The 14,865-nt window shown below is 39.3% G+C and overlaps 1 protein-coding gene and 1 long non-coding RNA gene across 6 annotated transcripts in view; one reads left to right on the top strand and one right to left on the bottom strand.

The window, feature by feature from the left end:
* nf1a (neurofibromin 1a) overlaps positions 1-5,370 on the top strand; it is a 139,293-nt gene extending 133,923 nt beyond the window's left edge. For all 4 annotated transcript variants that reach the window (XM_024804868.2, XM_024804867.2, XM_024804869.2 and 1 more), the window contains one exon: positions 31-5,370. In XM_024804868.2, coding sequence (XP_024660636.2) covers positions 31-173 — 143 coding nt within the window. In that variant the 3' untranslated portion in view covers positions 174-5,370. The remainder of the gene's footprint in view (positions 1-30) is intronic.
* Positions 5,371-5,394: 24 nt separating this feature from the next.
* Positions 5,395-12,271, bottom strand: LOC143422012 (uncharacterized). Of its 2 annotated transcripts, none has more exons than XR_013101596.1 (3): positions 9,268-12,271; positions 7,882-8,004; positions 5,395-6,513 (listed from the first exon to the last, which is right to left on the bottom strand). It is a non-coding gene; the product is annotated as an uncharacterized LOC143422012 (long non-coding RNA). The 2 variants fall into 2 exon arrangements; XR_013101597.1 differs by having other exon boundaries at positions 10,391-12,267.
* Positions 12,272-14,865: the final 2,594 nt, after the last annotated feature.

The raw sequence follows: 14,865 nt of genomic DNA, 5'->3' as shown, positions 1-14,865 counted from the left end.
TTAAAGCCTGTCATCCCTGTGTTCCTCCAGGTGTAGATAAGGAGAATGTCCAGTTGTCCCCCAGCTCAGCTTTGTCCAGTGGAGGTCGTACTCGCCATGGTTCAGCCAGTCAGGTCCAGAAGCAGCGCAGTGCTGGCAGCTTCAAGAGACCCAGCATCAAGAAGATTGTCTGATCGACCAGAGAAGACAGCTGCCCCGTCACACATATACTTTCTTTCTCCCCCTCTCCACCTGTCCCAGGCCTGCCAGGCCTCATGCTGCACTCCACATTTACTCTTTAGTTCCTCCTTCACGGTTGTTGCTTTGGCAGAACAGGTGATCGTGTGTTTCGTAACAAGGAGGAATATTAGCAAGGGCAAACTTGAATTCTGCTGCTTGATTTTTATTTATTTTATAATTTTTTTATCATTATAATTGTTTTCTTTCTTTCTTTTTTTTTCTCAAATCTTTAAATTTAGAGAGTACATGGTGTCAGACAGGCTCCTTCTCTTCATAGGGACAGTGTTTGGAAACACTTTAACTGTCCTGCAGTGAGGGAAGCCACACTTTAAGTGGAAAACACTGAAGGGAAAACCGTGTGAATGGATTTGGATGTCGACTGTGATGTGTCTCAGTTGGCACAGTCCAAACAGGAAGTCTCTGACTTCAGGCAAGTCCCTTGGCCTTCCTCCAGACTAAATATTCCAGTGTCAGTGAGATGGACCAAACGACAACAGTAAATAGGTGATTGGGTGTGTCTGCGAGAAAAGACCTCTTCTCTGGACATCTCAGCTCCCCTCTCCCAGTACTGTACATATGTTACATAGATTATGTATAACTAGTCCTTAGTTCTAATTTAGATGTGGATGTTTTCTCCATGGTGTGCCTTTGTCAGGGTTTTTCAATGTGTACAATTTGTAAAGTAAAATTAAAATCTTGCTGGGGACAAAGACCAGGTACTAATCTTGGAGGCGAGCCATCCATATCTTCACAAGTTCACCAAGCTATGTCACGACAGGCCTCCAATGATCATCAAATATACAATCATCAATATACCCTGCTGCCTGAAAATATTTATCTTGTACAAGTAGATCATAGTACACGATTCATCTATTTACTTTCCATAAACTGTCTTTCAACATGAAGATTGCAAAACACTAGAGAAAATGCATCTGTAAATAGCTGCGAGCTTTCGGGTTTGTTTGGTTTTTCTGTCCTCGTGTTTTTTGTTGATATTTTATTATGAACTGTATTTTTTTTAGCAGCATAGCATTAAATTTGTTTACACATGGACCATGAAAATTGAGTAATAGGCAATAATCCTCAACTCTCAAACTTTGTCAACCTCTACCTTTTTTTTTTTCCTTCACACAAACCGGAAGAACACATTACTGTCAGCTTGGTGCAATATGTGGCCAACTTCTGAGTTACTTGTTCAAATAGAGATTTAACTCATAGTGGACAGCGTGGTGTCTAGGTGTGTTTCATCTCGGCAGTCTGAGCTGGATCCTTGAAAGGAAAGTCCAACCAGTAAGCAGCTTCGTCTGTTAGAGGAGTTGACTGTGCTCTTCTGTTTTTAAATCTGACTAAAGTCACCACTGTTCCCTTCTGTACGAAAGTGAAAATCAAAAAACTCGTCACTGTCATGCAGCCAGAGTCTTGCCTTCTACTTGGCTCATAAACGAGCCGTAGCTCACGTCCTGAGCCTCTGCCGTTTTGAGCTTTCAGTGATCTTTGCTGTGCAATCATCATTTTCATAACAAAATTATTTACTCACAGAAACTCATTACCTTTATTATTCAGGATGATTTTCAAAATAAATGTATTTTATTGACACTTTGTTTTATCAGCAAACATTACCAGTATTGAAATAATAATATTCGTGTTTACTTTTCATGTTCTTATAAACATTGATTTTGAAAATAAGCCTAAAACAGACATTTTTTTTTTAAATTGTGATTATAGCCATCAGCTGCTTTATCCCCAGATGTCTTTGCTAAGATGGAGTATTAAGTAATCGTCCATCTGCCCGGCCCTTAAAACCATGTCTGAATCCCATCTACTGGACAGAAACTGGTTCTGAATTATGTCAACAGTGTCAGAAGCACCTGTTTCCAAGATGTAGGTGTCATGTTATCTTTATATACGCCTGATAGCTCACAGCAGTACCAAAAAGTGTAAAATTAGACAATTTTCTACAAAATTACCCAAAACAATAGGTCACAGAGCAGAACAAAGCACTAAGACTGTGACTTATGGTTCATTTCTATAGCTCCTTTGACCTTTTCTGAGAACAAAATGTTTGATCAAAGAGGGTGACAAAGTGACTGACTATAGTGGCAACTGACAGTGCTGGACATTTACTTTATATGTAGCTGCCCACAAAAAAGATCAGGTATTCAGAAAGAAATGGGCATCATACCCCGCTCCATTTGGTATGGTTTTCTAGCATTACTGAAAAATGGTGAAATAAAATGTGGTTTCGGTTTCAGTCCTTTAAAGTAATTCCAGAGCTCCCAGTCCGCATGATCATAGAGATGACAGGTCTTCACTTGCAGAGACTGAGCAGATTTTTTGGGGGAAGTACGTGGTAGTAAATGCTTTTCATCTGTGTGGCTTTAGAACGGTCTACATAACAAGAATTGTGTTTCAGCTCATTTACTACATATCACGGGAACTGTGCATCACTGCTGACTGTTTTCAAAGCATGCTGTTGTGTTTTAGATGCTGTACTGCAGTTCTAACTTTCAGGGCAGCCTGCATGTGGTAATAGAAAGTGAGATAACAAAACAAATCTGCAGTACAACCCAACACGTCTCTACGTGCAATGGTGTCAAAGTATAAGAAACCGGAATGGTTTACTTTTACACTCACACTGTTCCACTCACTACATATGTTGGTCACAATACTCCAAAAATTGTTCACAATTAAAATTAAATCATTAAAAATTATTGGCTCTTTCATTATTGGGTTTTTTAAACTGCCAGTCATTGCTATCGTTATTGTCTTTCCATTATTATTATTACTCTTCACAATAACAATAAACCTCTGACAACACGAGCAGTCACGACGGTCAGTATAGATTACTTAACCTGCCTTGCAGGCTGATCTGGATGTTGGAACCTGTAGCTGTTTTGAGAAAATGACTTGCTTTGGAAGTGATCACAAAATTTGTAGTGACACTGTGTCCTGGACCTGTGCAGTTAGTCAAAACACTTTAATCTATGCATAAAAAGAGTTGAGTATTGTTGAACAACTATGAATTTATTTTAAACATATTTTTTAAAGATTAATGTCATTTGTTGATACATCTGTGAATCGGTCGCAACAGATTTCTTTCCTTGTCTTGTAGTGGTCTGACAGGATGTTATTTTCTACTGTGCATGTAGCTCTTTCAGTCAGTATATCATGAGATTTGTCATAAAGGAGATAGAGAAATCCTTTAATGAAGGATGTTTAGTTAAATAAATGAACACATGAAACGTGACTTCTTATGTTGGCCTCCATGAGGCCATCGCTAACAGATTTTCTTGTATAAAATCAAAGAGTCAAATTCAAACAAGAAATATGTATTGCTGAAGTCCTAACATAGTTTTAAAGTACCAGAAATTAATAAATGCCCAAAGAGTCCCATTGATGTACAATCTGAAAGGGCCTGGAGGAAAAAAACATTTCTGAATGTTCCAGTGGGCTTCAGTCTTGCAGCTTTCTGGTCAGAGTGCTGAAAATGCAGGTGACTCTGGACACTTGACAGTTCTTCTATGTCAACTTCAGGCTACACAATTTGTCCATCTGAAATACTCATTCTGTCAGAATAGATGGTAATAGAGACCAAAATGTTTTGCCTTAGTTTGACAGAGACGTATAATTGGATCCATCAATATTGCTTCCTGACGAATCGTAGCATGGTGCCTTTCATGATTTGTGAGATGTCATTAGGATGGATTTAAAAGGAAGTGGCTGCTGGGAACAAGAAAAGTGTTGTCTGACCCTAGCTCCCTCATCCACTTTTCTCATTTCCAGTGTGTAAATCCTCTCCTATAGTCTTAGCCCCTTACACCCAAAACATGAGTGGTGGCGGCGCAAATGCAAGGAGAAATGAGTCACCACAGCACCTGTCTACAATGAACATGAACGTCAGTGTTTATAAAAAAAAAAAATTCACACTGACGTGATGAGAATGTATGGATGCAATTTTTTATACACTGGATGTGTATAGTTAAATCACGCCATCATTCATCTGAGAACTGCAACTTTCATGCAGAGATGGATTTCCAGGTCACAGGCAGATGTGAAACTAGAGACTGTCAAAGATGGGCTGTTAGTGCACTCTGTATTACTGTTGGTTGTAGAAGTTGTATTATGAGGTAAAAAATAAGGTAACCATTCTGTCAGATTGATTGTCATCCAATGTGAATTTAATAATGGGAATTTAAAAAAGAAACAAAAAAAAACATCAAATGTGATGTCATGTAATATTTTGTCTCTAATCCTGGCATTAGAAAGTGTTGGTGGTATGACTCACAGCTGTATAACTGCTAAAAAAAAGCCCTTCCTATCATTTGAAGCATCTCCAGACCTCGAAGCTACTGATGATACTGAACAGATACCACGAGTGTGATGTGTTAAAATCTTATTTGACATCAGATTTTCCCAAATATTTTCTAGAGCCACACTGCAGTCACTGAGATTATGTAACTAGGCCTCCTCTAAGATCAAAATGCAGCATCAAGTTTTCTCTCTTCTTTTTCTTTTGACCCTTCATTTTGTTAAAACTCAATGAGAAACTTATGAGATGTGGATCATACAGTCACTGATGCTGTTAAGGGACATATTTCTTTAGAGTTCAGTGTCAGAATTGCATTGAAACATCTCACGAGTAAGTCTGCTCACCACTCCTCACAAGTGAACTGTTGTTAAAGATATACTACAGAACTATGTCCACAGCCATCCGGTCAAAGAATCAGCTACTATACCTTTAACCAAACACAATCAGGAAACATCTGAAGGTCAGCTGTATTTGAGGAACAAGGCAACGGGTTTCCATTATTTCCAGGTTTTAGTTTGACTTGTGTGAATGAAACTATTAAAAATATATATCCATAACCTCTGACACAAGTGGTTAACTTGCACTAATTTAAAAATGGTCATGGGTTTGTAAAGATGAAAAACCTCAAAATGCGGCATGTTTTATTTGATGTTATGCAAAATTCAATGTCTGTAGAGTATTAGCCGGAGTTTTGTTTTTAATGCAGTATGTGTGGAATTGTAAATACTTTGTGTACAATTTGAGATGGTATATTTACTATACTGTACATATGTGTGACATTGTATCATTTTGTTTTTGTAAAACAGTTAGTTTCTGTATAATAATAAACAAATTTAACTACTCCAGTGTTAGTAATAAAATGGTTTACTCTTCAAAATTATGAATTTGTGTGACATTTTTAGTAAATACATCTTAGCAACAATGTAAAATTAAGTTTCTAAAAGAAAGTGCTCGTAGGTCTGTTTCAGGTGAATATCTCATATCTTCATACTATCTTCTGCAGCGTAGGTCCACCTACAAGGGTGGAGTCAAAGTTCCTACAAACATACACTAAATGATGTAGACAGTGGACTACAGGCAATCTATAAATGACATGAAGATTGTTGTTCAGATTTAACTGAGTTGTGACACCAAAATCTTTGGTATGAAACATATACCTTTTTTCTTTTGTGAATTACACTTGGTCATTATAAATAAAGACACCGGAGAATATATATATATTACTTATTTTATCTTCATCGTCAAAGTAATTCAGTTATGTTTTTCCATATATCCACTGGCACAGACAATAAGACGATATTATTAGCCAATTCAATCTATTTTTTATAAATTGTAAAAAAAAATAATAATAAAAAAAAATCAGAGCATAATTTTGTTTCTTTTACAGTTCTGTTTCCAAATTTGTAATTTAATATTTTAATACTTCTGGTCTTCACTATAAATTTGGTACCTAAAACAGATTACTAATTTATGCCTGTCTGCTATAAACCAGCATACAACTGATTTCTTGTGTTTGTGAAGTTACATTTCATTAATTGCAAAACCAAAAGTAAAATAAGTCAGTTGGTTAAAATATAAACTCGCATTCCAGTTTTAACCACAAAAGCTGGTTTGCTCTGAACCACATACAGTTTTAGAATGACCAGCATGGAGGAAGCCAGAGCCAACGAGGCGCAAAGAGATCCAACGGCAAACTGCTGAGAAAGGCTCCAGCTGACCAGAGGCATCTACTACAAAGCAGGATTTTGGCTGGTCCAGGCAACTTCAGGGTTAACCCTGGGACGACCCACACCTCTGGAGCAATCATTTCTTAAGCCCTCAGATGAAGTAAGCCAGGTCAGCCAGCTATTGCTGTCCTCCTCCATCCTGTGTGATGATTGATGGGTCCATGTTGTTGTCCCCACTAGCTCTGTGGAGGATATGGGGGTCCCCTCTCCTTGTGTTTCTTCACTCTGGTAATCAAGATGAGCTAGATCTTCTCATGCCTGTGGAGCAATTACGAGCTTCATGTGAAAATATTGAAATTTGCCAAAGCTGCCAGTTTCACACCCTTTAACAAAAACTCATAGTTTTTAACCTCCTAAGACCTGAACTCTTCCACGGCATGCATTTTTCATTTCTCTTTGATATTTGGGCATATTGGGAACCAGTGAATGTAAAAACAAAGAATTACCAGATTTTTTTTACCTGATTTTTGTTTCTAAGAAAAATGAGAGCCACATATGAGGATATTCGTTTAAAATTTCGATAGAACAGTAGCAGTATAATGTCCTTGTAAGTGGATATCAGGCCCTTGTAGAGCAAAATTGAGTATTTTGGTCTATATAACCCAAAATGGGATGTCCACATATGTGGATGCCAGGTCTTAAGAGGTTAATGTAACCCAAGACCAACTGTTCCCACTAGGTGGCGCTTTGACCATTGTCAAATATGGCAGATGAAATGTGTTCAGGGTCAAAGCCTGATCACATATGAAAAATTTGGTCCAGACTGGATAATGCATGTGTGGGTGACAGCATATTAAAATTCCATAGCGAATGATCAAAATTCGCTGTGGTGCCACGGCCACCGCCTTTGAAGAAAACGCAAAAGCTCTGCAGTTTCTGTAGTTTAGACTGACTAAATATGAAGTTGAGCCGATAAAATCCCTAGGAGTTTGCAAAAGTACAACAAAATTTGCAAAATCAAAAGTTTTAACCAAAAATATCGCAGTTTTATGAGTTTTTGAGCATGTTAAAAAGACCATTTTGGGGGAAAATAATAGTAATAATAAACGGAGCAATTACAATGGGGCCTATCTGACTTCACGTACATGATTTAATACAGGGTTTAAGTTTAAACTTCAAAATCACTTCATTACATTTTCTTCTTTTCTGTGTTATTCTTAAAATAGAAAATCTATTTCCCATTTGAACATTCACTATGGATATAACTCAAGTTTCAGTTAAAGTAATTATACTTCAGTTAGATTTGTCTTTAGCATGTTCTCACATGACCATTCATTTGAACATAATCCCTTTTTAAGTGAAACACGGGAATATTTTCTTCACTTCCTCTTTAAAACTCTGGCCATTTCTCAATATGCGTATTTGTATGTACTTGAGTTGTGATACGTCATCAGTCGCAGACCAAGTAGTGTTCCAAGTACGCTCAAAATGCCCGGATGTGTTCTCGCTCCTCCCATTCTATCGAGCGTGCAGCCAAATATCCCAGAATGCATTTCGTCCAAAACTCAAATGGCGGAGGAGGGCGGGTAAAGAGTTTGAAATATTACTGTTTCTGTGACACAAAATAAACTTTTAAGAGATTTTCATGCGATGATGTAGGTGTGTAAATTACACAGCCAAACTCACCAGCTTGATACCTGACGGTAGTGATGGTCAAATGACGCTTTCTGAAGCACTGAAGCTTGTGTTGAAAAACGGTTCATTACTCGAAGCTTTTCAACACAGTCCTCTCTGGTGACATCTGGTGGCCTAAAATATGAAGAGCAGCGTGAATCCACAAAATAAAACCAACTGCTTCATTATGATTGCCCACTCTACTGAGTGGAATTCTGTCTGATATTGGGCCGCCGTTGTGTTGCTTTGAACGTGTATTTTTTGGTGGTTAAAAAATGTGTTTTATTTGTTTAATAAATAGTTTTGACCAGTAAACTCTCCTTGTTATGCATCATGGTGTGGTCTTTCTTTGCTTGTGACTTCTTGATGTTGGTAAATACAATAATTGAAAAATACCAGGTTACATATAATATATACATATAATAATGTACAACACATTATGGAGTATGCTTCTGCTGTGAGGTCCTGCCTCCATGCAGGTATGCAATTAATCGCTAGAATCAGAATCAGAATCGTCTTTATTGGCCAAGTATATGTGCAGACACATACAAGGAATTTGGTTCCGGTAGATGGTGGCTCTCAAGCACAGCAATGTACATCACACACACACACACACACACACACACACACACACACACACACACACACACACACACACGTGTCTATATATACATTACACATGCGTACACATACATGCACAAAGCTGTGTAAACCAACTATAAATAACTAATCTAAACTTATATACATAAAATACAGAAATTAAATGAGGTGGAATGAATACTACAGAATGTACATAAGGTGCAGTTGCAGTCTGGCAGTGGACGGGTGTATTTATAAATAATATTATATTAGGGAAATTTCCCCAGACATATTTTTGACCTGGGGGTAGAATTGATTGTGAAATGGAAAAGGAAAATGCTTATGAACTTGCAAATTAAAAACATGATGCATTTAAGGTAACCCTTTCTCATTTTTATTTAAGAAGAGAATTTGTTCTAGTGTGCGATGACTGAACCTGTTCCTTTTTGTGGAGATAATTTCTCCTGCCTTAAGGAAAATCCCTTCACATGGCACAGAGGAGGCTGGAGTGCAGAGAAACTGGTAGAGATGCAGTTATACAGTCTACCTGGGCCCCACAAACTATCAGCTAAAGAGAATAAAGAAATTCAATTGCTGCACATTTGGCAGACTAACATTTTCAGATTAATTAAACAATAAAATATATAGTTTTACAACATTACATGTAAAGAGTCAAGTGGAAGTTTTTCTAAAGTTATTTAATGATATTTATATTATGGAAGCAGATTTTTGACATTTTACCTTTTTCCCGTTTTCAGATATAATAAACACGCACAAAACAAAAAGCAAACGGCCAGAACACAAAGCTGGAAAACCCACCTGATCGACAAAAATCAACTCAAAATTCTCCCACACAACAGAACCTCCTTTATTCCTCGCTGGCTCCAAATCTCTCAGTGGAATGATCAGTGGTTCGCTGTCACCATCAAACACTCCACAAATCCCGCGAATGATTTGCTTCCTTATAAACCATTGAATCAGATACCGAAGCAGTTAGGCTCTAAATGAAGCTTCGGACGTCACTGATCACGTGACTCTGGCCAAACGAGTCAAGCTTCGACACAGTGCTTCTGAAGCAGTGTGTTGATTTTTTTGACACACGCACCGGAGCTTCAGCTTCAAGCGGACCATCACTACCTGACAGGGAGGTCAAGGTTCACTAGAGCCAGCGAGCACACCTGACTCCGGACACATCATTGTTTTCCAAAAATGGCAGGAAATGAAGCCACGTCGTGCATATTAACCACAGTTATTGGTGCGACCCTTTTTGGTACAGCTGACCTTACTTAGCAAGTAAACCTGTGTGTTGTGTCTGACTACTACTTTGTGGAGAGGCGGGTGCTTCTTTTGGTTTGGCAGGCTAGATGAAACAATGGCGTGTTGCTGCCATCTACTGTTCACTACTTCCCAAGTTTTCTTCTAGATAAGCGAGCTAGCCACACGCTCAGTCTCAGGTCTCTATATTCTCTAACAGGTTAGCACTGCATAAGTAATGTAACAGCTTTCCTTTTAAAAATATTGAAAACAGTTTTTCCAGTTGATCAAAGTCTCTGAACAGCTTTTTCCTTTGATGAACATGCTGCTGCATTACATCGAGGTGTCTCTAGAGTCAGGTCAGGTCTGGTTCTGCTCCTTAAATGCTAAAAAACCTGCAGCTGAATCACTGTATATATGATGCAGTATCGTGCCTTTGGTCCTCAACCCACCAGAGAGCCCATAAAACTGATCTGATATACACAAGCTTTTTTTAAAACTCTGTTTTCAGTATGTACACACTACAAGCCACTCTGCTACTTACATGACCTTTGACCCATCTGTATAAACTTGTAAATAGCCAATCCAAAGGTGTTCCATCCTAGAGTAGGTTATTTTTACGATATCTACTGAGTTCTTTTTCCTGTTCTTGTTGAGTATGGACCTAGAATCAGCCATGATGGTATACCTGACCAACAGACAGGAGAACACACATCCATGTTGAAGGAAACGGTTTCCAGGGCCTAATCCGTGGATCGACTTCCTTCGAGGCGTGGACGTCTATCAGCAGAGAATGTACCTTCACCTATCAGCAGAGAATGTCCCTTAGTCTGTAACACAGTCAAATATATTCTCAAGTAATATTCAAGCATGCCATTCAGCGTGTTAGTACGAGCTCGGGAGCAGCTTGGGAGAACAAGAAAACAGAGACTGCTTCAGGTTGTCTTCCCAAATTGACTCAACTTTATTCACAAGTACAACAGTTTATATAGAGGGTAAAATTCATGAGACAGCAGATTATCAGTTTAAACCAGTACAGACCAAGATAAGGGAGCGTCTTCCTGCCCTTGGGTGAAGAAGCATCCTTTGTGTAGTTTATTAGTTCAGCTACAATTGTGATTATCTCAGCGACATATTTTCAAGGCACAAAACAAAGAGTTCTTTCATTAGTGAAATCTGAAACAAACCATTTGGCCTTCAACAGGCGTCTAAAAGATTAAGAAACTAATGTAGCTGAGGGAGTGATCTCTGTGGTATTTCAACCTTGTACCAGCCTGTGATTCTCACACATCAATTCTTGGGTCAAAGAGAAAAATAACTAAAACAAAGGGGCCTTATTGAATGACAGAGTTTTCCTGTATAATGTCACTATAAAACAATATCCAGTAAATGCTACCATGGTACTAAAATACCTAACACATGTCAACAAAGCCAATTTTTTCATGTGATGGATTTCAACTCCTCATTAAAGTTGATTTTGACTTTCTTTGCTGATCCCAAGAATTCCCAGTGCTAGCCCAGTTTTAACCAGAACTATTACATTTTGTCCTTTTCTTTTTATTAAATACTTCAGCCCAAGCCTATATTTTCTCATTTTCAAAGGCATTTCACACATTTCTATTAAAAGGACAATATTGGAGTGGTGCAGAGTTTTCGACCAAATTATATCCAGCTTCTTGATCAATTTGAACTGCTTGACTGTCTCAAGGTCCTTTCCGTAGACTTGCAGATGTTTAGTTGGTCCCTTCCTTTTATGTCCAGTTATCATACACTTATTTTTATCAATAGATATTTTAAAGCCCCAATCATTAGCCGATGTAACCACATTCTTTAAAGCTTTCTGAATTTGAACCTATATTTCAGCCTGTATTGATGATGGCAGTGGTGTCGTCTTGTTGGCGGTTTATCAATGCTTTAATGAACCTCTTGGGAGATACAGGAGACCAAGAGGTAGCCCAAAAGTTTCTGTCTTACTGAACCTGTACAGGTCAAGAGGAGTGGTGTGCAGGTTTTCACATTCACACCACTCTTCCTGTCCTCCTATACAATTTATCAAATCCAACATGTGTTATCCAAATCAGTCCACTTGTTATAGTTAAACTGAAGAAACACTCCAACATTCCAGCTACTTCACTTGTTTCCTCTCTTTTATAGGTGTTAGTGTCTTGTCCGTCTCTTTTACTTTATCCAGAGTTGGGACCCGGAAGCAGAGTTGCAGTCTTACACGCCTCCACGTCTTCAGCTTCTCCTGTATAAAATCACCATTTTGTCATCTGATGATTGAAAGAGGCAACTAACACACAATAAGTGGCCACACAAAGCTAGTTATTAACTCTCTAAGTTAACCCAGGGTGTCAAAATGTCAAATGTTTGTGAAAAATCATGCACAAACAGTTATACTGTGTCTTATTCATTGAGCTACCATCACTTGTTGTCAAAAAACAACAAAATCTTTTAAATGCAGAGAATGTACATTTCTTGTGCTTGACAAGTTGGTTGATATTCTGAATAGCAATTTATGCTGAACGGCTCTGCATTTTAAAAAGTGAACATTTGGCTGTCAAATTTTATTCTGTGACTCTTTTGAGTACTGTCCAGAAGGTTGGGTCACCACTCATTTTCTCAATACTTTTAGCAGGAAAAATGGAAAATGGGTATAGTGATTTATTGAAACATGCAAATGTATATGTATGTACATTACATAAGGCAAAAACAGAGATTGTGCAATTCTAATGAGCTTGCAGGTCAGTATTAACATAACCCATACTCTGTCGGGAAAGATTTCTTGTAATTTATTTAAGCAGTCTGTTAGTAAAACTTATTTTAATTTTGAGATGTCATTCAGCTGACTGAAATTTGGAATTACAGAACTGACCTGGTTAAAGTGTCTCTTACTTTGCTGAATGATTTGCATTTTAGGACAAAAAGCATCTCCTGATTTTTTATATTCTTTGTTTGATTGGCTGTTTTTGTTCACTCAGTTGGGATCTATGACAGTTAAGAGATGTTCTCCCAATTTATAATCTTATACCACTGGAAAGCCTGTTTCTTTCTCCTTGACTGGTGCCACAATTGTAAGGTAAATGCATTTGTGGGTTGAGCAGCAGCGTTGTGGATGTGGGTTGTATCCACGAAAACTTGCAAAGTCATCTGCCAATGACAAATAACCTTACTTTTTGTGAAAAGTTTGTTTTGTATTTTTTAGAAAAAGAAATAATCTTGTGATTAAAACCTGTGTTCAATGTATTACTAAACATGTACAGTAAATAAACTTTACTAAACAATGAAATGAACACAAAATAATTATACTTAAACTTATGTCAAGTAAAACTCTCCTGAGTTTTAAATGCACTTTAGAACAGCACGCAGCAACACTACATATGAGCGGGCGTAGGGAGGTTTGAGGTCTTCACTCACCCCGGTTCTGTTAGCCGTCAGACTGGGGTCTGGGATGCGGGGCCTCCCTGCTACTGCAGATAAGGAGGTGGTCCGCTTGCCTCCACCCCAGAGACAAGGGTTACATCTCCTGGGTCTAGGTGCGGCTTGCCCCTCTGAGGGCGGGGGTACCTGGACCTGGGATATAGAGTATGTTTGGGGAGTGTGACTGTCTGTGCAGTGTCTATTTGTGTCTGTCTACATGTTGGGTGAGTGCCGAGTATTTGGTTGTGCATATGGGGTGGGAATGCACGTCTGTGTCCGCGTGTGCCTGTTCGTCTGTGTCTATATGTCAGGTTGGGTCTTAGACTCAACCTCTCTGGGTACATCTCAGGTCCTCTAAAGTACGGAGGCCTATCTCCCTCACCACACTCCCTGCCGGTGGCTGATGCCCTCAGACGTTGGTGTGTTGGTGGTCCTTGTCGTCTGGGGCTGGGCGCTCATGTATGTACCGGCTCACTCCTGGTGGCCGATTGGCGGGGCCGGGCGCCTGTGGCCCGGCTGGGCTCCTTCCGGGGGCCTCTGGGCCTGAAGCTCAGTCCTCTCTGGCACAGCTGGCTGCCAGCAGAGCCCGCGGGCACGCCACTGCAACCCCCTCTGGCCTCTGCTCCGTAGCTGTGGGGTGACCTCTCCTTTGGGGCTCTACTCAGCTCTTCCCAGGAGGGTGGCACGGTTCCCCCCCCTTTGGGGGTCCTCCTCGGGTCCTTGTACTCTGGGGCCTCTGGATATCTGAGGCCTGGATCTCCTCCATACCTGCTTCATACCCTGGTGGACGGGGCTATGGCTCCCCACACTCCCTAGCAGATCGTTACATGGAGAAACCTTTGGAATACAAGCGTGCTGATCCACACAGGTATGCACACAGGTGTACACACGGGTGTTCACAGACGCGGACTACACCTTTCTTGGCTGCTGCCTCAAAGCAAATTGTGCGCTGTCTATCTTGCGTGCTGCACAATATCGTTTATTATTTAGTATCTACTGTTATCTACTGCTAGCTAGTTTATTGTGATGGTGCTGTTTTTTTATTATGTTGCTCTTGTGTTGTTTGCTTTCTCTTCTGTTTTTTTTCTCCATACAGGTGATCCAGGTGCTTTGTTTGTTTTTCTTTTTTCTTTCTTTCTTCCCCCCCTTCTCACCGTCTCTTCTCCCCTTTGGTTTTCTTTCTCTCCCTCTCTTTCTTTCATTCTTTCTCCCTGTCCTATCCCCCAGTCATGTCTGTCCCGTTTGTAGCAACTGAAAATAAAATAAATTCATAATTATAATAAAGGTCAATCAAATGGACCAATATGGCAAGACCATGATGATCCACTTGGTAAAATTAATCCGCTTGGCTTCTTTCTTGGCCTTAAGACAACAATTCTGATGGCTAAAGATCCAAACTGGACACACAAAAAAAAGACTTATGTCAAGTATAAATGTGTTTCAACAGGGTATATAACAAAAGCCTTTGTACTTGTTTTTACTGCACTACAAACTTAAAGTACAATATGTTAAAAACAAACAAACAAACAAAGAAAACCAAATGATTATATTCACAATAAAGTACTAATGCCTTAAAAGGAAATACTGCCCAGATAGTGAGGTACCAGAGAGGTTTGGACTCTGTGAGTGCTCAGTGTTTGGCTTACTTTGAAAAGCAGTGTTGTGAGACTGGTCAGGTGTGTCTGAGTAAGGGCAGTTGATTTGAGCACAACGACTCTCTCTCTCTCTCTCTCTCAGTTTGAA

This window comes from Maylandia zebra, linkage group LG14, assembly GCF_041146795.1.
Source record: "Maylandia zebra isolate NMK-2024a linkage group LG14, Mzebra_GT3a, whole genome shotgun sequence".
Lineage (NCBI taxonomy): Eukaryota > Metazoa > Chordata > Actinopteri > Cichliformes > Cichlidae > Maylandia > Maylandia zebra.
The sequence above is the reverse complement of the archived record's forward strand: the minus strand, read 5'-3'. Positions and strand labels throughout refer to the sequence as shown.